The sequence below is a fragment of the Mastigoproctus giganteus genome, chromosome 10, assembly GCF_048544385.1.
Source record: "Mastigoproctus giganteus isolate SK-2022 chromosome 10, ASM4854438v1, whole genome shotgun sequence".
Lineage (NCBI taxonomy): Eukaryota > Metazoa > Arthropoda > Arachnida > Uropygi > Thelyphonidae > Mastigoproctus > Mastigoproctus giganteus.
Genome location: NC_143584.1, coordinates 61,269,035 through 61,291,782, shown reverse-complemented (window position 1 = coordinate 61,291,782; position 22,748 = coordinate 61,269,035). Strand labels below are relative to the sequence as shown.

The following is a 22,748-nucleotide window of genomic DNA, read 5'->3' as shown; positions in this document are numbered from 1 at the left end:
AAAATATTGTAATGTAAACCCAATAACACATTGTTTTTTGGTAATTCGTTCCACGACCTTGTAAGTTGAAATTTTCACTATTTAACTCTCTGAAAGGTAATTTTTATAGTTTAAAATGTATTACAATAGTTACCAATTCAAATTATTAAAATGCACTACACTTTCATCGTTATCATATGTTCCATTATAAGAATCAATTTTGAATGCCGTTCTGATATTTTTCTAAAACACATTTCTCGAGGCCACTACCATAAAACAATAAAAATAATTTACACTTTCCGGTTTATTGGGCTTTTCTGTTAGTGCAAGCGGGTAGTAAACTCCATGTTATTGCATTTGCAAAAATACCGATAGCTGGAATTGTGTGATTTTTTATGTTATTATGGTGAAATGTGTTTCTCCTTTACTGAAATCTTCAATCGTATAAAAACACATAAAATAAATTTTCAGAATCTTCCTTTAATTCTCTTTTTTATTAAACTTTGTAAACTTACTACTCAACGCAAATCGTGTTAGTTGCAATTTGTGCATTCCGGTAAAAAATGCTTATGCATGCTTTTGAAATTTATAAAAAAAAAAGATTATCTTAGAAACAAATGCCTCTTGAAGCATTTCTGAAGAAGACAACTCCTTGTGCAACAAACCAACAAGTGCCAAGTCAATAATGAGTGATCGACGAGTGTGCATTTAGTCGATGACGATGATGAAGAATAAACATTCTTTAACATTTGTAAGTCATAAATAATTTCTCTATTATTATGATTAAAGAGGACTGTGCGCTCTGGATTCATTATTAATATCAAATTACTGTTGCTCAGAGCAAAACGGATACAAAAATTGTGACAAGATTGTGACAAGTTTAATAATAGGAAATATACATATATTAGATTTGATACATACAAATAAAACCTTTCGGTTGTTTTGTCAACCTTCCTCAGTTAAACTGACAGTTAAGAATGGAGCATGAGGGCATGTACTGCCAATATTGTATGTGAAGTGCGTGATTGATTGTTGGATTTTGAAGCCTGTGGCTGTGATGTATGCGGAGGTTGCCAGCGCTTGTCAATGGACAGGATTGCTGTTTCGGTGATAGGGTGGACTTGACATCCACTGTTCCTGTTCACTGAGGTTTTGGAGCATTTGAGGTTTAGCGACTCCAACCAGGCACGTCGCCGATAGTGGCAGGACTTATCCACAATCACGACAGCGCGGTGGGTTGCCCAAACGTGTTTGGCAATAGTTGAGTGCTCCACATCCGCTAAGCGGATTGCCCTTTTTCGAGCCTTCTCCCAGTTTCCCCGATGTAGCAGCTTGTGCAGTCACGGCAAGAGGTGCGGTACCCCAATCCGCTTTGTAATAGGGTGGGGACAGGTGTTTATACCTTAGAGATGTGGGATCATAATTTTCTGCCTCGGAGTTCTAGGCATTTTATCCCATGTGATTTTAAGATTCTACAAACCTGTTGCGATAGGTTTGGGTAGTATGGGTTAAAGGCGCTCGTGGCCGAGTCATCACCTTGGATGTTTCTGTTGGTCGCTACGTGGCCGCATGTCTGTAGGTCCCACCTGTCAAGGGTATTGATGGGATAGACACACCTCGTAAGATCCGCCTTGACTTTAGCAATTTCGGTGTGCCTCTCCTTTACAGAGCTAGAGTGTGTCCAGGCACGAGTTAGAAAGGTTCGTGCAGTAGCAAGAAGATGGCTACGTGCGTGTGCTGATCGGAAGTTGGTAAATTGGCCAGCACACATAGGTTGACGATGGACAGTTGTCTTCAAGCGCGTGCCCTCGTGCCGGACAAGGGTGTCTAAGTATGGTATGGTGTTGTCCGACTCCAGCTTGATCGTGAATTTTATGAAAGGCGGCAGAGAATTGAGGTGGTCTACGATTCGGTCACCTAAGTTTCTGGGGATAACTGCGAACACATCATCCACGTGGCAACACCAAAAGGCAATGGGATCTGGTACAATTGTAAATGCACAACCCTCTAATTCCTCCATCGCGATGTTTGCCGTGACCGAACTAACAGGGGAACCCATGGCTGTGCCGTGTACTTGTTGGTAAATGGAGTCGTTAAACATGATTGCACCGCCTTGTGTTAGTTTGGTTCTGCTGCCAAGGGTTTCGTCATTATCTAAGAGTTGCTTTGCATATGTGATGGCAAGTTCTACTGGGATGGAGGTAAAAAGGGAAACTACATCAAATGATGCCATGACTTGATCTTGTGAGATGGATATGGTTTGGATCCTTTCTATGAATTCACTACTGATGGAGACGGTGTTGGTGGTATTGCCTACTAGGGGAGAAAGTAGCCTTGAGACAAACTTAGCTAATTCGAACTCGGTGAGCCACACCAGGATACAATGGGTCTTAGTGGTGTGCCTTCTTTGTGAACTTTCGGTAGTCCGTAGAATTGTGGAATCTGGCAGCCGGAGGCACAGAGGTGATTATGTGTTGATTCTGTTATTTTCTTCTGTTTGAGCCAACTGTTGACGAGGATGTTCACTTTCGACTCCCATTGTTCCAAAGCTTTGATGGTAGGAACGGTTAAGGGTTGGTAAACAGAATGTCCTGCAAGAGCAGCAAGGCTTTTGTCTCGTAATCTGTGCTGTTCATTACGACTGTTCAACGTCCTTTATCTGCCGGAAGGATGATGATGGATGAGTCTTGTTTCAGTGTCTTAAGGGCAGAAAGTGGTTTGTAGCTGAGATTGGAAGCGGGGCGACCATGGTGTAAAATTGCCGCAGTTTTTAGGCAAATTGTGTTTGCCACATCTTCAGGGAAACGTGTTAATCATGCTTCTACGCCTAAGGCAATATCAGTGATCGGTGGGTTTCTTGGGAGAACAGCAAATTTCATACCCAGAGTCTACTTGTTCTGTAGATAACTGTTTGTTGCTCAGGTTCAATACAAAATCTGTGCAACTTGTGGAAGGAGTATTATGCTGATGACAAAATTGACGGAATTCACTAATTAAAGCATTAAACTTATGTTACTGACGTATACAATACGTCAGATTAGCGTTCAGATTAACTGAGGTTAATCAGTTTAACTGAGGAAGTTTAACAAAACAACCAAAAGCTTTTATTTGCATGTATCTAATCTAATATATGTATATTTCCTATTATTAAACTTGTCACAATCTATTTTTGTATCTGTTTCACTCTGAGCAACAGTAATTTGATATTAATAATGAATCTAGAGCACACAGGCCTCTTTAATCATATTCGAACTGGTCTTGGCCAACATAGTCATCAAACTGCAAAAGAATTTCATCTTTATAGCACGTGGCAAACAACATCTCAGATTTGCCCACAGGTGCAAATCAAACCAAGTTATCCTGAAAGGATTTCTCTACAAACCACCGTTTCCTAACGAATGTATGCGACATGCCTGTCAAAACTTCAGCTACAAGACCCTGAACATATGTATTGGCTGCCTTCATCGAGACTTACAATATGATTCAACGAATAAAGCAGCCCTGTGGATCGAACTTAGAAGTCTAGTTCCCAATCATATTTACACCGATATAATCCATACCTTGTGCTACCAAGCCGTCAGAGAATCTGAACACTATTGCACACGTAAAAAAAACGTAAGTTCGATGCTTAAATTAGTGAATCCCGTCAATTTCGTCATCAGCATAATACCCCTTCCCACAAGTTGCACAGATTTTGTATTGAACCTGAGCAACAAACAGTTATCTACAGAACAAGTAGACTCTGGGTATGAAATTTGCTGTTCTCCCAAGAAACCCACCGATCACTGATATTGCCTTAGGCGTAGAAGCATGATTAACACGTTTCCCTGAAGATGTGGCAAACACAATTTGCCTAAAAACTGCGGCAATTTTACACCATGCTCGCCCCGCTTCCAATCTCAGCTACAAACAACTTTCTGCCCTTAAGACACTGAAACAAGACTCATCCATCATCATCCTTCCGGCAGATAAAGGACGTTGAACAGTCGTAATGAACAGCACAGATTACGAGACAAAAGCCTTGCTGCTCTTGCAGGACACTTCTGTTTACCAACCCTTAACCGTTCCTACCATCAAAGCTTTGGAACAATGGGAGTCGAAAATGAACATCCTCGTCAACAGTTGGCTCAAACAGAAGAAAATAACAGAATCAACACGTAATCACCTCTGTGCCTCCGGCTGCCAGATTCCACAATTCTACGGACTACCGAAAGTTCACAAAGAAGGCACACCACTAAGACCCATTGTATCCTGGTGTGGCTCACCGAGTTCGAATTAGCTAAGTTTGTCTCGAGGCTCCTTTCTCCCCTAGTAGGCAGGACCACCAACACCATCTACAACAGTAGTGAATTCATAGAAAGGATCCGAACCATATCCATCTCACAAGATCAAATCATGGCATCATTTGATGTAGTTTCACTTTTTACCTCCATCCCAGTAGAACTTGCCATCACAAGTGCAAATCAACTCTTAGATAATGACAAAACCCTTGGCAGCAGAACCAAACTAACACCAGACGATATCTCCACCACCCTCAGACTGTGCTTAACAGGCGGTGCAATCATGTTTAATGACTCCATTTACTAACAAGTACACGGCACAGCCATGGGTTCCCCGGTTAGTTCGGTCACAGCAAACATCGCAATGGAGAAATTAGAGGGTTGTGCATTTACAAATGTACCAGATCCCATTGCCTTTTGGTGTTGCTACGTGGATGATGTGTTCGCGGTTATCCCCAGAAACTCAGGTGACCGAATCTTAGACTACCTCAATTCTCTGTCGCCTTTCATAAAATTCACGATCGAGCTAGAGTCGGACAACACCATACCATACTTAGACACCCTTGTCTGGCACAAGAGCACACGCTTGAAGACAACTGTCCATCATCAACCTATGTGTGCTGGCCAATTTACCAACTTCCGGTCAGCACACGCACGTAGCCATCTTCTTGCCACTGCACGAACCTTGCTAACTGGTGCCTGGACACACTCTAGCTCTGTAAATGAGAAGCACACCGAAATTGCTAAAGTCAAGGCGGATCTTACGAGATGTGGCTATCCCATCAATACCCTTGACAGGTGTGACCTACAGACACGCAGCCACATAGCGACCAACAGAAACATCCAAGGTGATGACTCGGCCACGAGCGCCTTTAACCCATACTACCCAAACCTATCGCAACAGGTTTGTAGAATCTTAAAATCACATGGGATAAAATGCGTACAACTCCCAGGCAGAAAATTACGATCCCTCATCTCTAAGGTAAAAACACCTGTCCCCACCCTATTACAAAGCAGATTGGTCTACCGCATCTCTTGCCGTGAATGCACAAGCTGCTACATCGGGGAAACTGGGAGATGGCTCGAAAAACGCCTTTCCGAACACAAAAGGGCAATCCACTTAGCGGATATGGAGTACTCAGCTACTGCCGAACACGTTTGGGCAACCCAAAACGACATTGACCCACACCGCGATGTCGTGATTGTGGAAAAGTCCTGCCACTATCGGCGACGCGACTGGTTGGAGTCTTTAAACATTAAATGCTACAATAACTCAGTGAACAGGAACAGTGGATGTCAAGTCCACCCTATCACCGAAACAGCAATCCTGTCCATTGAAAAATGCTGGCAACGTCCGCATGCATCACAGCCACAGGATTCAACATCCAACAATCATCAATCACGCACTTCACGTACAAGATTGGCAGTACACGCCCTCATGCTCCATTATTAACTGTTAGTTTAACTGAGGAAGGTTGAAAAAACAACCGAAAGGTTTTACTTGTATGTATCTAATCTAATATATGTATAATTCCTATTATTAAACTTGTCACAATCTATTTTTGTATCCATTTCGCTCTGAGGAACAGTAATTTGCTATTAATTCTCCATTATTATAATTTGCTTGATTTTACAGGCTACGTTTTCATTTCTTTGGATAAATCAATCATTGTTTAAACAAACTAATTAGCTAACTAATTTCATTGTCGAGAATGTAATCCTATTTTTAACATTATGTACATGGGAAATAAATTCCCGTGTTATGAGTTTTCGCTTTATGAGCGTGCTAGGAACAAATTAACTCATAAAGTTGGGAACTACCTCTATATTACATCAGGAAAACATTGGAAGATAGTGGCTTGAGCTGGTGTATAGGTGACCTGAAATGGAAGAATATTTGGGAGCTTCCTGTAGGTACTTAGTTTGGGTACAGGTTGCCTAGGCTAGTTAATTCAGTTACATATGATTTAATGTTGAATGGCACAAGAATTTTGTGGGGATCATTCAAAAATGAACAAGCAAGCTTCTAAATGGTGCAGATTATTACACATGACAATGAATGTAGAGGAATACCCCATGCATTAGAGTTTCTTCAACTTACAGTTCGTGGTGCTGTGAATTGATGGTAATATATGGATCATGAATTCAAATGAATGCAGCTCATTGTGCTGTATCTGTAGGATGTACAGTTGCACTGTACATGTTAATAAAAGGTGGTAATCAATTATGATGCAGTTCTTTGTATTGCATTGTGCAGTTCCTTCTGCTGCAATATTGAAGGTATGGTAATCAGTTATGATGCAGTTCCTTGAGCTACGATTTAGAGGATAATAGACTGGAAATTATTATTATTATTGAGGAATTTATTGTAGCTTAAACACAGAGCGTACAGATAAAGCAGAAATATATTTCTGCTTTATCTGTACGCTCTGTGTTTAAGCTACAATAAATTCCTCAATGAATCCAGAGCGCGTAGGCCTGTTTCGTTATTATTATTATTATTATTATTATTATTATTATTATTATTAGCCATATGGCACAAGGAAGTCCTTAGGTCCTTGAGGTTGTCACAGACATTCTCTCAGATATGCCAGACAAGCTGTACTTGCTACATGAAAGTCTAAAACGCTGATGGAACTGATATTCGGGTGACACTCAAGTCAAGCGGACCCAATTTCGGCGAAGTCCGGACGGTCTGTTACAGCCAAATCCTCTGCTTTCACCTTCACAGTGGTGTGACTGCTAGTAATCCTGGGTATAACCTCTATCCACAAGCACACAGTGGGTGACCACCTAGGTGTGAACCAACGTAAGCAGGGGTCGAGGTGTGGTGCCCACACCACATAGAGGAATGCCACCCCTCTGTGTTACCAGACAATACTAGGTGGTAGATGACTCTCATCAACCCGTGCAATACCACCACATTGCGTATTGGAGGCTTGAAGTGGTGGAACCCGAGTTTAGTCTCCAGAGCTAAGTTCCGGTCAACCCTTTCCCATCTCTTCCATCATGCAGTATGATTGATGACTTTTGAGGTTATGATGAACATCGTGGCGAGGCTACAGCTGTAAAATGGTGTTTGCAGGCCGGCCGACAGGGTTAGCCGGGTGAGTAAAGTGCCTGCCTGGCAACCCAAAGGTTGCCAGGCAGGCACTTTACAAGCCCGAGGTGGGTTCGATACCCACCTCGGGCTTGGATCAAAGTACTGAAAAAAACACCTTGGGAGTTATTTTATGGCCACAGAAGCCAATGTGCCAAAAACTAATAAAAAAAAAGAAAGAAAAAGCAGGCCGGACCGAACTTATTGGTAGATCTCTAGGATGCTTCCGGATCAGCTAGTGAATAATCTTGCTACCTCTACTCTGCCAGATAGTGACTGGAGGGAGTCTGAGAAGTGTGTATGCGGGGAGGGGGGGGCATTGTCGAGGCCACATTATGTCAAGGATCTGGGTATATTCTTATCATGTGTATGCCATATCCAAAAATTTCATTACCTTCATACAGCATGTCCCACCCACTTTTTCCTACTATTGAATACACCATGAATTGTCAAACTAATAGAGTAAACTTATCTGCAAAAAGATCTAAACCTCCCAAACACTTCCTAATTCATTTCACAAATATACATGGTCTCAATTCCAATCTGAACGATGTCCATTTCCACTTGCAGTCTGCCAAACCCCATGTACTTTTTCTCACAGAATCTCAGTTATAGGGTGATTCAACTACTGCTCATCTCAGTTGCCCAAATTATCCGCTGTATGATTCCTTTCACCTCAAAGGTGGTACATGTGCATATGTCCGTTCTGATATTCCCTGTCAGAGACTTGGTAATTTGGAATCTCCTCTTTTTGATCTTCTCTGGCTTAAAATCTCTCTACCTTTGGGTCAAATTCATCTGTCGTCTCTACCGTTCTCCCAACTCCACTAATCACTTGGAGCTCTTTGACTTCCTCTCTTTGCAACTTGACTTTCTCCAGTCCAACTTTCCTAAGAGTGAGGTAATTTTCCTTGGTGATTTTAATGTTCATAACTGCAGCTGCCTGGCTTCCGTTTTCTAGTCACACCGACCCAGCTGGTCGAGATGCTGAGGCTTTTGCAATCACTAATGACCTAGCACAGATTTTTCATTTACCTACAAGAATACGAGACAATCGTAAACACACAGCTAACACGCTTGATCTCTTTCTCACAAACAACCCTTCTAAGTACATGGTCGAAGTGAGAGGTACTTTAGGCACCTCAGATCACAATTTGGTGAATGGAGCCTTTATCTCCAATGCAACCTTTATCTCATGGCTATTCCCAACCTCGTATTGTTTGGCATTACAAGAATGCAAAATGGGATGACCTGCAAGATTTCTTTTCTTCTTTTCCTTGGTCGGATTACTGTTTCAAAACTTCTGATGTCAACGTTTGCTCAGATGGTGTCAGTAAAATTATTCTTGTAGGAATAGAATCCTTTATTCCACACTCCACTTTAAAATCTCATACTTTAAATCTTGGTTTTCCAATAAATGTGTTAAGGCTGTTCGAGAGAAGAACGTTGCATATTGTAATTGGCTTGTTTCCAATTCTTCAGTTTCATTTTCTGCCTACACCAAAGCTAGTAACATTTGTAAAGCAGTTATTAATCAGTCCTAACTAGATTTTGAACAGACTAAGAGTAGAAAACTATCTTCTTGCCCTAATGGTAGCTGATCATTCTGGTCTCTTGCCAAAGCTATTTGCCGCACTTTTGCCCATCTCTGCTCCCACCTCCGTCAAAACCAGATGGTTCTGTTGTCACTTCAGCCAAAGATAAAGCTGACCTGCTAGCATCCCATTTTTCTTCCAACTCATGTATTAATGATCTTGGTAAAACACCTCCCACCATTCCCAACACGCTCCATTCAATGCCTCCTGTGGTCTTCCGTCAAAAGGATGTCAGAAGAATTTTGACGAATCTCGATGCTAAGAAAGCTCCAGGTCCGATGGTATTTCTCCACTTATTTGCTGCCTTTTCTCACTTTCTTATTCCAAAGGTGTTTTTCCTTCTGCTGGGAAATTTGCTCATATCCAGCCAGTTCCTAAAAAGGGTGACAAATCCCTCCCATCCAATTATCGTCCTATTGCAATTAATTCTACTCTTTCTAAAGTAATGGAGAAATCAATTAACTGCCAACTGTTAAACTACCTAGAAACCTTCTGTCTGATCAAGGATCACCAGTATGGATTCCGTCAGTGTCGATCCACTGGTGATATGGCTTATGTTACCCATTTACGGACTAATTCAATGGAAAAGTTTGGTGAAACACAAGAAGTTGCTCTAGACATCTTAAAGGCTTTCGATCATGTTTGGCATAAAGGTCTTGTTTGCCAACTGTTTTTTGTAATTGGTTATCCAGTTATCTCTCTGATCACTCACTGAGAGTGATGGTAGATAGCTCTCTGTCTTCTAACTTCTCCACTAATGCCGGTGTCCTACAAGGTTAAGTTCTTTCCTCCACTCTTTTCCTCTTGTATATTAAAACCTTCTTCCATTGACTGGAAATCCTATCCATAGTTTTGCCAATGATAGCACATTGCATTCCACTTTCCATTTTGAGAAACCTTGCTCTGCTCAAGCCGCTTCAACTTCTCGAAAATCTGCTACCAATTCCTTAAATGCCGATCTCCAAGTAATTCTCCAGTGGGGAAAAGACAACTTAGTTGATTTCAATCCTTCTAAAACTCAGCTTTGTGTTATATTTCTCAAAAAGGATTCTGCTGCTCTCTCTTGGCACAAGCACATTACAAATATTGCTTCCTCTGCATCTAAAAAACTTGGTTTTCTCTTTCGCTCTCGGCATCACTTTTCTTCCAAACAGCTGTTCAGGTGACAAATTCAGATGACAAATTCACTTTACCATGGAATATTGTTCCCACATCTAGGGTGGTGCCCCCAAAACCTCTCTCAGGCTTCTTGATTCCGATCAGAAGAGCGCAGTTAGGTTAATTAATGATTCAACTCTAACAGAGTCTCTCCACTCGCTGTCTCATAGACATACTGTTTCTACTCATGCCTCTTCTACAGATATTTCCATGGGTACTGTTCTTCTGAACTGGGTTCTATAATTCCCGCTCTCTCTTACAAAATAGTCCGAACACGTGCTGCTACCAGCTAACATCCATTTACTGTCCAACTTCAAACTCACAGAACCAACTTTTCATCTTCCTCATTTATTCATTCAATGGCTGTTTTCTGGAACAACATTCCTTCATACATATTTCCTGAAAGTTACAGTCTACAGATGTTCAAGTCCAATGTCAACAAATATCTTCTTTTGTCATCTCAATCTCCAACCCAAGCAGGGTACTAAGTACTATAGGTTGTAATACCTCTTGTGTTTGGGGTCACATAAAAAACAAAAAAACAAGGAAGCTTGAGGCTTATGCTGCACCAGCCAAAAAAAAAAAAAAAAAAAAAAAAAAAAAATTTCTGAATTACCCTGAGAGAGAGAGAGAGAGAGAGAGAGAATAAGAGTCAGAAATAGAAGGGAATCACCAAGAAAGAAAAGAATGATGATATTCAGCTCAGGACCCTGTGCGAGCCAAGCCCATATCCACCAGATGTCAGCCCCTGGAGTTATAACTTACATATGACTATGTTTTACCCCGAGGGCTCACATCTGGTGAGTATGGGCTTGGCACACCCAGGGTCCTGAGCTGGATATCAACATGCTTCTCTTTCTTGGTGATTCCCTTGTCTCGCTCTCTCTCTCTTAGGGTAACTTGGGAATTTTTTTTGGCTGGTGCAGCATAAGCCTCAGGCTTCCTTGCACCGTGTAGCTAATAATAATAATAATAATAATGTATGGACAATATACTAGTCTGCTTTGGGGCACAATATGGATGTGTAATACACAGAACTGCTGGGTACAGTAATGTACATAAAACATGTGGCAGGTTTGCAATAGTCTGGTTTGGGACTGCTCTAATTTAAGAAATAAATATTTAAAAAAAAAAAAAAAGTGCCTCTGTGTAGTAATCAGATTTTTCACAAAAACAATGTTTTGCATTTGAGGTTCACCAGGCAGCAGCTACATAAGTTACAACTGTAACAAAAATTTCTCCATATAGCACAAACATTCCCTTTATCAGCAAGTCAAACACAGTCTTTTCCATTTATAGAAGGCTTTATTTAGATTTTCTTTAAGCTATTTAACCTTAAATAATTTACCAAGAAAAGAAATTTTTCATCAAAATATATCCCTAAAATACTTGAATTTCATCAAGGAATTGGCATCCCATAAATTCTACCAGTCAAATTCATATTTATGGGAAAATTTTCCCATAAATATGAACTGACTGGTAGAATTTATGGGATGCCAATTCCTTGATGCATAAATATCACTTCACAGCTACTCATCACAAGAACATCGCTTGGTAAGGTTTTGATAAGCAGTTCCTGAGCACAATATTGAAGTTTTTAGCTCCTCGGCTAAGTTATTTAATAATCAGATATGCTTGAAATATAACACAATGCATATATTAAATGCATTGTGTTACATTTCAATATGCATTTCATTTAGGCAAGTTCATGTAAAGTGTCCATTGGCTTTACCATGTCCATGAGCACACAGCAACTGAGCTCTCAGTGGATATTTGAAGACTGATGAAATTTTATATTTGGATCTTTTTAGAAAGATTCATTAAGGCATTTTAAATTCATTTTGTTGAACCAACAGAAATTCAGCAAGTTTTTTTTAAATGTAAAATTTCAAGTTATGCCTGTATAGTAAAGGAAGAATGCTTCATTATGGCACATTGGATACACTCTCTGAAATATAGGTGACAGTGAATATTTATGGGAAACTTTTCCCATAAATGTGAATCTGACTGGTACAATTTACGGGATGACAATTCCATGATGAAATTCAAGTATTTTAGGGATATATTTGGATGAAAAATTTCCTTTCTTGGTAAAATACTTAAGGGTTAAATACCTGAAAAATACCTGTATAAAGCCTTTTATAAATTGAAGAGACAAATCTCCCATAAATCTCCCATGAGGAGAGAAATAAGTGGTGCACAAGGACATGGGCTAAACCTATCGACATGATATTTGCTACAAAGGCCAAAATAAATATTCTAAATAGGTGGAGAAATACTGAATGGAGAAACACCATTACACTGCCCATCCCAGTGAACTGGGTTTCTATCCCTGCTATTGGGCGGCACGTTTCTACCAACTAACTTCTCAACCTTGCTGTTCTCTTAAATACTTATCGATAAAAGTACTAAAGCAGATAAAATAAATCCTATTAGACAATAAAACAAAAATGATTATGCCCCACCAGTGGACCACTCTAACTTTGTATGTAGATCAAAATAATTGTTGCATTGAAACATAATACGCAGAGCCAAGTTGACATCACTAGTGAATAGGCTACTGCTCAACAGGTCAAGATCATTCATACAGTCAGTCACATGCACAGAGAGAGAGAGAGAGAGAGAGAGAGAGAGAGAGAGAGAGAGAGAGAGAGAGAGAGAGAGACTCTTAAGGCCATGCCCTGTTATAAAGAAAGTAAATGATAATCATGGTGTTACTTTAGCAGTGCCAGACCAAAGTATTTCCATGCCCGGGCAGAATGATTTTTAAGCACCCTTTACTAAGGATATATATATATATATATTTTTTTTTTCCCTCATTGTTCTTCTGTTTTTGGCACCCCAGGCAAGGGCCCTCCTAGCCCATGCCATAATCTGGCACTGTACTTTAGTATTAATAATTTTAACATATGGGATAAATCCATAAGTCTGTCCTTACTGGATCCATTACAATGATTCTGCCTTTTTCTTTTTTTTATATTATCAACTATTGTAGAAAGATGATGCAATGTTCTGAAAGAGCAGTCACTACAGCTTCCAAGGTGTCCCCAGGATGGAAAGTAAACACAGAAAAGATGCGCATACTTTTTTAATTATTTCAGTGCCTGCACTAAAATATAATCTCCACCACTAATATTTTGATCTTTGGAAGTAGTTTAACTGTCACTTTCATCATAACTGCATATCATATCGGGTAACTGGTTAGGTTCTAAAATTTCTCTTTTTGATGTTAAAATATTTGATAACATAAAATGGGATAAAAAAAAAAAACAATCATATGGTACAAAATGAACCTAAACTGAAAACTGAAACTAAACTAAATTGAAACTAACCAATTACATCCCAGGTAATTGGTATGTTCCAAAATTTCTCTTTCTTGATAAACTAAAATATTTTGATAAATTAAATGGTTGATAAAACATTCATAATGATACAAAACAAAATGCATTAACAGCATTTCTCTCATTTCAATACCTGAAATTACACAGAATAAGTTTAACACAATTAAACAATTATTGTATATATTATTATTATTATTGCTGCTCTTATATTATTTCTCCCTGATTGGGGGGGTTCCACCTCGTGATGGGTATTGCTACCAAGTACACAGGGTGATTGTTGTTATGTCTGATGTTACTGTTGGTTGAGGAACTCTCTGACAATTCTATAGGATTATCAGAGAGATCAAAGAGATTGTCATCTCTTTGATCTCCTGTCTTAGGTTCGTGTACTTCCTGATTTTTTCCCCATAGGTTTTCCATAGGTTGCCAGTGTTGGGTACTGCTATGTCAATCAGATAGGTAGCCTTTTCCTTCTTGTCTACAAGAGTTATGTCCAGTCTGTTGTGCGGGATTGTCTTATCCGTTATTATGGCGCGGTCCCAGTACAGTTTGTGGGTTGGGGTCTCTAGTATTGCCAGGGGTTTGTACTTGTAGTACGGTACACTCTCTTCGATCAACTGGTATTTCCTTGCTAGCTTCTGATATATTATACTGGCTATCTGGTCATGTCTATGAGTGTACTCAGTCTGGGAATCACCTTGCAACCCGCAGTGATGTGTTGGATCATTTCTGAGGCCAGGTGGCATTGTCGACATGTGTCATCTAACACTCTGGGCTCCTTGGCAATGTATTTTCTATAGGTTCTGTTGTGTTGATTACCTGGTCTTGGATGGCGAGCTTGAATCCTTCAGTCTTGGGGAAGAGTGTCCCACTCGTGAGCCATGCATTGGAAGCAATTTTATCTATGTGACCCTGATGGAGATCATCGTAGTGTCTGCCATGGAGTGTCTTCTCTGCCCATCTTTCTAGCTTTGTTTGTACCTCCTGGTTGGGGGGGGGGGACTCCTCGCTTAGGTTGAGTGGGATATACCGCTTGTCTATCTTCCTTATGGCCTGGTGCAGTGCTGCTGTGTGTTTCTGGAAGTAATCCTTCAGGTTAACTATTGCTGTCTTCAGTTGCTCAATGAGGTCTATCAGACTCCTTCCTCCTTCTTCCCAGGCAATTGTCAGTCTCTCCACGGCAGATCTCAGGTAGTGTTGGTGGCTCTTGGTCATAATTGTCCTTGTCTTTCTCATGATATCCTCCAGCTTGGTGTTAGTCCAATCTATGATCCCCCAAAGGAGTATGTTAGCACTAGGACTGCATAGATGTTTATGGCTTTAACTGTGTTCCCTCTGTTCAGCTTTCCTTTCAGCAGGTTTCTGAGTCTATGATGGTATTTTTCGGTCAGGCAGGCCTTAATTTCCTTGTGCTGTAACTGCTGAGTCTACATCATTCCCAAGTATTTGTAGGCCTCTCCCTCTGCCATGGCTTCGATCTCTTTACCACTTTGGAGCTGGTAGTTTCAGCTGATTAATTTTCCCTGAAGCAATCCATGGGTCTTGCATTTCTCTAGACCAAATTCCATCCTAATATCCTTGCTAAATTCTTCGGTGATCTGGAGTAGTTGCTAAAGGTGCTTCTCGGTTCACGCGTAGAGCTTTATGTCATCCATATAAGGCACCTGGGGTGGATGGGATCTATCCAGTTATATTAAAGGAGGCAGCAAGGGAAGTAAGCAAACCCTTGGCCATGATTATGAGAGCTTCCTTGGACACAGGGGAGGTACCCATGGACTGGAGATGTGCAAATGTGACCCCAATTCACAAAGGAGGATCAAAGGCTGACACAAGTAATTATAGACCTGTGAGTTTAACTTCTGTTCCCGGAAAATTAATGGAGGCACTGGTTAAAGAAGCACTGCGGGATCATCTAGACAAGACTTCAGTTATAGCTAGGACACAGCATGGTTTTGTTAAGGGGAAGTCTTGCCTGACCAACTTGATTGGATACTATGATGCAGTCACAAAGGAACTGGATGCAGGGAATAACTTTGATATTATATACTTGGATCTTAGAAAGGCTTTTGATATTGTTGCACATGGAATACTGCTGCACAAATTGGAGCAGTGTGGCATTGGAGGCAAATTGCTGCTATGGATAAAGGGGTGGTTGAGGGGGAGAAGACAGAGAGTGGTAATCAATGGACACTGCTCATCGTGGACTAATGTTATTAGTGGAGTCCCTCAGGGTTCAGTATTGGGTCCTTTATTGTTTTCTTTATTTATAAATGATATTGATGATGGTATATCAGGCTTAATGTCCAAGTTTGCAGACGATACGAAGGTTGGCAGGGTTGTCAAGGACACTACTGACACTATGCTGTTGCAACAGGACTTGGAAAGGTTGAGCAGATGGGCTTCGAGGTGGCAAATGAAGTTTAACATTGACAAATGTAACTACATATGGGAAACAGCAACCCCAGAGCAACGTATCAACTCTGTGGTACTACACTGACAGTGGTAGGGAATGAAAGGGATCTGGGGGTGGTTGTGCAGGCAGATATGAAGTTCTCTGAGCAGTGCAGACGGGCTGCAAGAGTAGCTCATGGTGTATTGTCAATGATATATAGGAATTTTTCTAGCAGGGATAAGGAGGTGATTATTCCCTTGTATAAGGCAATGGTCAGGCCACACCTAGAGTACTGTATACAGGCCTGGAGGCCTCATTTCAAGAAGGATGTAGAGCTGCTGGAACGAGTACAGAGAAGGGCAACAAGATTGGTGAATGGGACAAAGGGGTGCTCTTACAAAGAAAGGCTTAAGTTTTGCGAATTACAGTGTCTTAAAACTAGGCACCAGCGAGGTGATCTGATTGAGGTGTATAAAGCCTTGAATGGTTTGAGCATGCTCAATGCTGATGGGATTCTTCCTCTTGCTCAGAATAATCACCTGAGAGGGCATAAATTCAAATTGAGGAAAGACAGATGTAGGATAGATGTGCGGAAATTTGCCTTTAGCCAGCGGGTGGTTGGTAGGTGGAACAGACTTCCATCCCTTGTCGTGGAAGTTGATAGCCTAAATAAGTTTAAGGCTCAGCTGGACAGGTATTTCAAACGAACAGAGGGGTGAAGTGGAAGTGGTTATTTTTTATTTATTTATGTTACTTTTTTTTTTTTTTTTTTTTTTTTTTTGGCTGATGCTGCATAAGCTTGCTTTCTTGCATCAAATGCCTCTACTAATGCTAATGCTAATATACATCAGGTGGGTGAGGGTGTACAGGTTCTTCCTTCCTTCTTTGAAGTTATATCCGTTCTTGCTACTGTTGAGCATGGTAGATAGCGGGTTAAGTGCTAGACAGAACCACAATGGGCTCAGGGCATCTCCCTGAAAGATTCCTCTCCTGATGGGGATTGGCCTGGTTGTGATGTTTTCGACCATAATTGTGGTACTCCATTTCGCCATCGTTTCTCCTAGGAAGTTTGTCACTATCGTATTGACTTTGTAGATTTTCAGCGTCTCTATTAGCCAGCTATGAGGCACGGAGTCGAAGGCCTTGTGGTAATCGATGTAGGCTGTGTACATGTTATGGTGCTTCTTGTATGCTTGCTCCATAACTGCAGTATCTATGGTTAATTGCTCCTTGCATCCTTTGCTCAGCCACTTGCATCCTTTCTGCTGTTCGGCCATTATGTTCTGGCTCTCCAAGTGGTCTGCTGGTTATGCAGCTGGTCAGAATCTTATACATTGTTGGGAGGCACGTGATTGGCCTATATTTCGCCAGGTTTCTTGTATCTTCATTTTTAGGCTTCAGATATATGATTCCTTGAGTGAGAAACTTCGGGATTGTCTCTGGGTGCCTTATCATTTGGGTGAACTGCTCTGCCAGGTGCTTGTGTGTACAAGTGAGCTTCTTGTACCAGGAGTTGTGGACGTTATCTATTCCTGGAGTTCGCCAGTTGTGAGAGTTCTTGATCGTCTGTTTTACTTCTTCCCGAATCTCCCATTCTCCATTTCTTGTACGTCCTTGGTTTTCTTGCATCTAGTTCTATCCAGGTGGCTCGGCTGTTATGTTTTACTTCCCTGCTCCATATGTTTCACCAGAAATCCTCAATCGTCTTCTTCTCGGGTGGTCCGTTCCCTTGTTTCCCATCTTCTCCGAGATTCCTGTAGAAACCTCTTTGGTCCTCATCGAAGATTCAGTTGTTTATTTTCCTCTTGGAGCTCTCTTTGTATCGGCGTAGTCTCTTGCTGAGTGTAAGGAGGTTCTGCTTCAATGTGTCCAAGTACTCTCCTATTCTCTGATTTTTTGTCTCATGTTTGCTGTGGAGGCTGTCTCTCTTGAGGATGCTCTTCACTTTTCCAATTAATTTCTTACCCTATTGCCCCGTTGGTCGATTGGCCTATCTTGACTCTTAATTCTTCTAAAGAAGACTTTGTTGAAGTCTTCTTTCCCAAGCTGGTGGTTCCTTCTGTTTTCAGTTCTTCTGATGCTGGTCTCTCGCTTCTCTTCCATTAATTCTCATGGCTGCTACCGCAGCACAATACACGGCTGTGTGGATGGCCTCCAGTGTTGCACCACTGCTGTCGAGGTAATGCGGTACTGTGTGCCAATTAAGGTAGTCTGTGACTCTCCGCAAGGTTCTATTCAACCTCTGCTTCGGTATCACGTGAGTCTTTGTGGGGGTCCATTCCTTCGAATTCTGTTAGGGCCTTCTTCCACTCGTCCTCTATTCTTGGATATCATGACCTCGTCTGTTTCCACTTCAGCTGCTGCGGGTTGTATTTCCTCTTGCTCTTCTTCCTCTGGTTCGGCGATGGTACGTTCTTCCTCCTCTGGTTTCATATTCTTTATCCTTTGTATTTGATCGCTCACATCCTGCTTGATTTTTTCCAAGATTGCAGGGGCTATTAGTTTCTTCATGACGATGGTCCTTCTCTGGTCCGCTATTCGCTGTTTGGTGACCTGAAAATCCATGAATCGTTCCAGTCACTTGGTATATAATCTCGCTCTGCAAGTTGTCATATCAGTCTCCAGCTTTGTTATTTCGTAGTATGCTTGCATGATGTACGTATTCATTTCAATGCTCCATTTCATGAATTGGTATTTTCTCCCTTCTTGGGTGGTCACTAGCGCAGTTGCGCAGGAAGCACTTCCAGTTGGTGGGGCTGGATGGTCTTGCCCTTCTCTTGTGGTAGCCATACGAGGGACAGTGCCACTCGCTCCACTGTCTTCCTCGGCATTATTATTATTAGCCATATGGTGCAAGGAAGCCTGAGACTTTTGCTGAACCAGCCATAACAAAAAAATTTCTAAGTTACCCAGGGAGGGAGGGAGAAAGAGAGAGAGAGAGAGAGAGAGAGAGAGAGAGAGAGAGAGAGAGAGAGAGAGAGAGAGAGAGAGAGAGAGAGAGAGAGAGAGAGAAGTAGAACAGAATCACCAAAGAAGAGAAGAATGATGATATCCACCTCAGGACCCTGGGTGTGCCAAGGTTTAACCCTACAGGCTCACCAGATGTGAGCCCCTAGGGTTAAACAGTATGACACAAAATGTAACTAATATGATACAATAATTTATAATGCATACTTAATATGAATCAAAACATTTAAGTCAAATTTTCATTCTGAAGTTTAACAAACCTGCTAATAAATGGACTACTCCAATAATTCCATATATTGGTCTACTTGTAGTGCTTGGAGGGATTTGACCTTGATTAGCTGCAAATATATGTTTATGTTACTTTTTGGAATATAATCATAAAGTACATCATAAAAAAATATAAGATGGCTATAATTAAAGATCTTATTCCTGTGCAACTGAAGAAGAAAACCTGATAAATCTACATTAAATTTAATGCAGAAGCATTAAAGATAGGTAAGCTGGTATGTTATTCTGAAATTACTGCTACTAAAATGCAATAGCTAACAGCACAACAGGTGAAGTTAGGCCCACTGCCTAATTTATCCAGGTAACGAACCAACGTAACCTGATTAATGGCATTAGCCACCAGTAAACTTTTGTATTATCAGCAATATGCACAAGGTATAATGCACATGAGAATTACATTGAAACAGTGAGGAAGTATGTTTTCTCACTTCAACAAACACAAAAAATAGAAAAGTAAAATAGAAAGGGGACAAGAGAATAGAAAAACTTCCTCCAAGTAAATTTTCTCTTTTTATTTTGTCCCATATTTACCCTGGCTCAGGCCACTGGTACAAATGCATCACAGGATATGCCACTGGTGAGAAGATTTTTTCCATTAAATTTAATCAATTTAACAGAATTTAATTTAGCTACTGTAGCCCAGATCCCAAATTTTGGGGATTAGAACAGTAACAGCAAATTTTCTTACATCTATCCTGCAACTATTCTTTTCCAATTTAAATTTATGTCCCCTTGCTTGTGTCATCCAATAAAAAAGTAATGTAAACAGTATTTAGGTTAATTAAATCTATTTAAAGCCTTAAAAACTTCAATCAGATATGCTGACAAGTACCTGGTTTGGAGGCACTGAAATTGCCGAACTGATATCTTTCTCGGTAAAAGTATCCTTTTGTGCATCATGTCTAATATTATTGCTTTTCTTGGCATTCAATGCAATAGATCCACATACTTCCTAAATTGAGAGAACCAGACCTGCATTGTGTATCCAAATGTGATCTATTACTTTATACAACAGGGTAATTCCCTTCTTGCCCCTGCTTCAAAAATTACTATATATCATTAACAGAACCTCCTGATCTCTTCCAGCAGACTGTCTACATGATCAAGAGAACTTTTCATCAGGTGGAACAATTATCCACAGAAACTACAGCATACTGCCCACCTAGGGGCTTAGAGGGGAACAGGTATCCTGTGTGTTATCAGACACTCAGTCTAAAACACTAATGGATCCAATATCTTTCTATTACAGAAAATTTAGGAGAAGTCCGGTTGGCCTGTCTCCCTAAAATCCACTCATGCACACCTTCTTGATGGTAAGCCCTGTTACGTTACTTACGTCACCAGGACGTGTAGAGTGGTTCTCTTCAAGACACCTGGTCAGCGTGAAGAGGAAAAGACCAAACCATCCAGCATATGACAGCAAGAAAAAACAAATGGCCCTCAGTCCCCAGCAGCTTTCACTCCCCCTCTTATGGCAGCAAGAGGATCAGAGTGGAAACAGAAGGTGCTAAGAATCTCTTGGTACGACCAGGCTGCCATGCACGGAAACTGAACTTGGCCTGTTACAACATAAGATCATTCATCGGTGAAGACAGGATATTAGAGCTGGAAAAGGAATTAGAAAATGTGAATTGGAATATCATCGGTTTGGCTGAAACAAGAAGAAGAAATGAATCACTTATAAGTTTATCAAGTGGAAATCTGCTGTACACCAATGGAAACAGTGAAAGGAGTGAAGGGGGAGTTGGGTTTCTGGTCCATAAACATTTTAAAAAAAACAACATTTTGGAATTTAAAAGTACATCACCGAGAGTGTCAACATTAATACTCAAGATTTCTAAGAGGTACAAGCTAATGGCCCTAAAGGTTATAATGATTTATGCACCAAAATCACGGCATGATGATGAAGAGGTTGAAGAAATGTACACCGAAATTGAGTCTTCTAGATGAGCAGAAAACCCACTACACTATTATTATGGGGGACTTCAATGCTAAGGTTGGAAAAATACAAAACAGCGCAGAAAGAGGAACTATAGGAAATTTTGGAATTGGTGAAAGAAATGAAAGAGGTGAAAGACTTGTGGAATTTGCAGAATCTCAAGGATTGTCAGTAATGAACACTTTTTTCAAGAAAAGGGTGAACAGAAAGTGGACATGGAAGAGTCCAAATGGATTAACAACTAATGAAATCGACTTCATCCTCACTAACAGAAGATATATTGTGAATGATGTTACCGTCCTGAATAAGGTAAATGTTGGAAGTGATCACAGAATGGTAAGATGTACACTTGATATAGATGTAGGAAAGGAAAGGAAAAAACTGACTCGAGTAAATAATACAAAGGTCTTTGAGATAACAGAAGAGGAGAAAGAGCAGTATGTACTGGAACTTAAGAACAAGTTTGAGCTTCTGCAGACTGCTCAGGACCAAGGTATCGACGAGGAATATTACAATTTCTGAAAGTGATAGCCCAAGAAACCTATAGGGAAAAAGAAATCCAAGGAAGCAAAAATTAGTCAAGAAACACTTTTTATGATGAACCGAAGACGACAAACGAAGAGAAAGATAAACACTGACAAGACGAAAATTCAGTATACTGAGTTATGCAAAGCCATTAGAAAGAGACTCAGAGAGGACATAAGAAGATTTAACACAAGAAAAGTAGAACAAGCATTAAGGGAAAACAAAGGACTTAAACCAGCAGCCTTGAGCAGTAACACAGAAAGACAAATGATATTGAAACTGAAGAATAACGATGGTGTACTTAAACAGCAGAGAAGACATAATTCAAATAGCAGAAGACTACTATAGAGAATTATACAAGGAGCGAGGCAATGATGCCAGCAGTGGGGAAGATGGATTGCAAATTAGCAACACATACGACATACCCGATATTCTTCCTGATGAGGTAGAACATGCATTGAAGAAAATGAAGAATCAGAAAGCCCCGGGGGAAGATGAAGTTACTGTTGACTTGTTAAAATTCGGAGGAAGAGACATAACACAAAAACTGGCAAGGCTCTTCACAAAGTGCATTAGAAAAGGTGTGACGCCTAAGCAGTGGAATAATGCAATCATAGTTTTGCTGCATAAGAAAGGAGATAAATCAGAAATTGGAAATTATAGACCAATTAGCTTGTTATCCCACATCTACAAGTTGTTCCCAAGGCTCATTAATAACATTAAAAAGAATACTTGATGAGAATCAACCGAAAGAGCAAGCTGGCTTTAGGACAGGATTCTCAACTACGGATCACCTTCATGTAATATCACAGTTAATGGAGAAAACATATGAATATAAAACACCATTATGCCTGGCATTTGTGGATTATGAAAAGGCATTTGACTCCATACAGCATAAGGCAAGGTTTCGGGCACTGGAAAGACAAAGCATAGATACCCCATATATTATGATTTCGAAGAAAATATATGAGAACGCTACCTCCTTTATTAGACTAGACAAAGACAGTAGCAAATTTAAAATTGAGAAAGGAGTTTGACAAAGAGACACAATATCTCCGAAGCTGTTTACTGCTGCCCTTGAGGAAGTTTTCAGAAGATTAGACTGGTCGCAGAAAGGAGTCAATGTGAACGGAGAGTACCTAAACCATTTACGATTTGCAGATGACATTGTGGTCATAAGCCAC

The 22,748-nt window shown here is 40.5% G+C and overlaps 1 protein-coding gene across 4 annotated transcripts in view; it reads right to left on the bottom strand.

Moving 5' to 3' along the window:
- Sac1 (phosphatidylinositol-3-phosphatase SAC1) overlaps positions 1 to 22,748 on the bottom strand; it is a 677,000-nt gene that overhangs the window by 550,292 nt on the left and 103,960 nt on the right. For all 4 annotated transcript variants that reach the window (XR_016547569.1, XM_090383680.1, XM_090383679.1 and 1 more), the window contains exon 3: positions 19,073 to 19,150. Coding sequence is in view for 3 of the 4 variants with exons in the window: in XM_090383680.1 (XP_090239806.1) it covers positions 19,073 to 19,150 (78 nt within the window). In the remaining variant the exon portion in view is untranslated. The remainder of the gene's footprint in view (positions 1 to 19,072; positions 19,151 to 22,748) is intronic.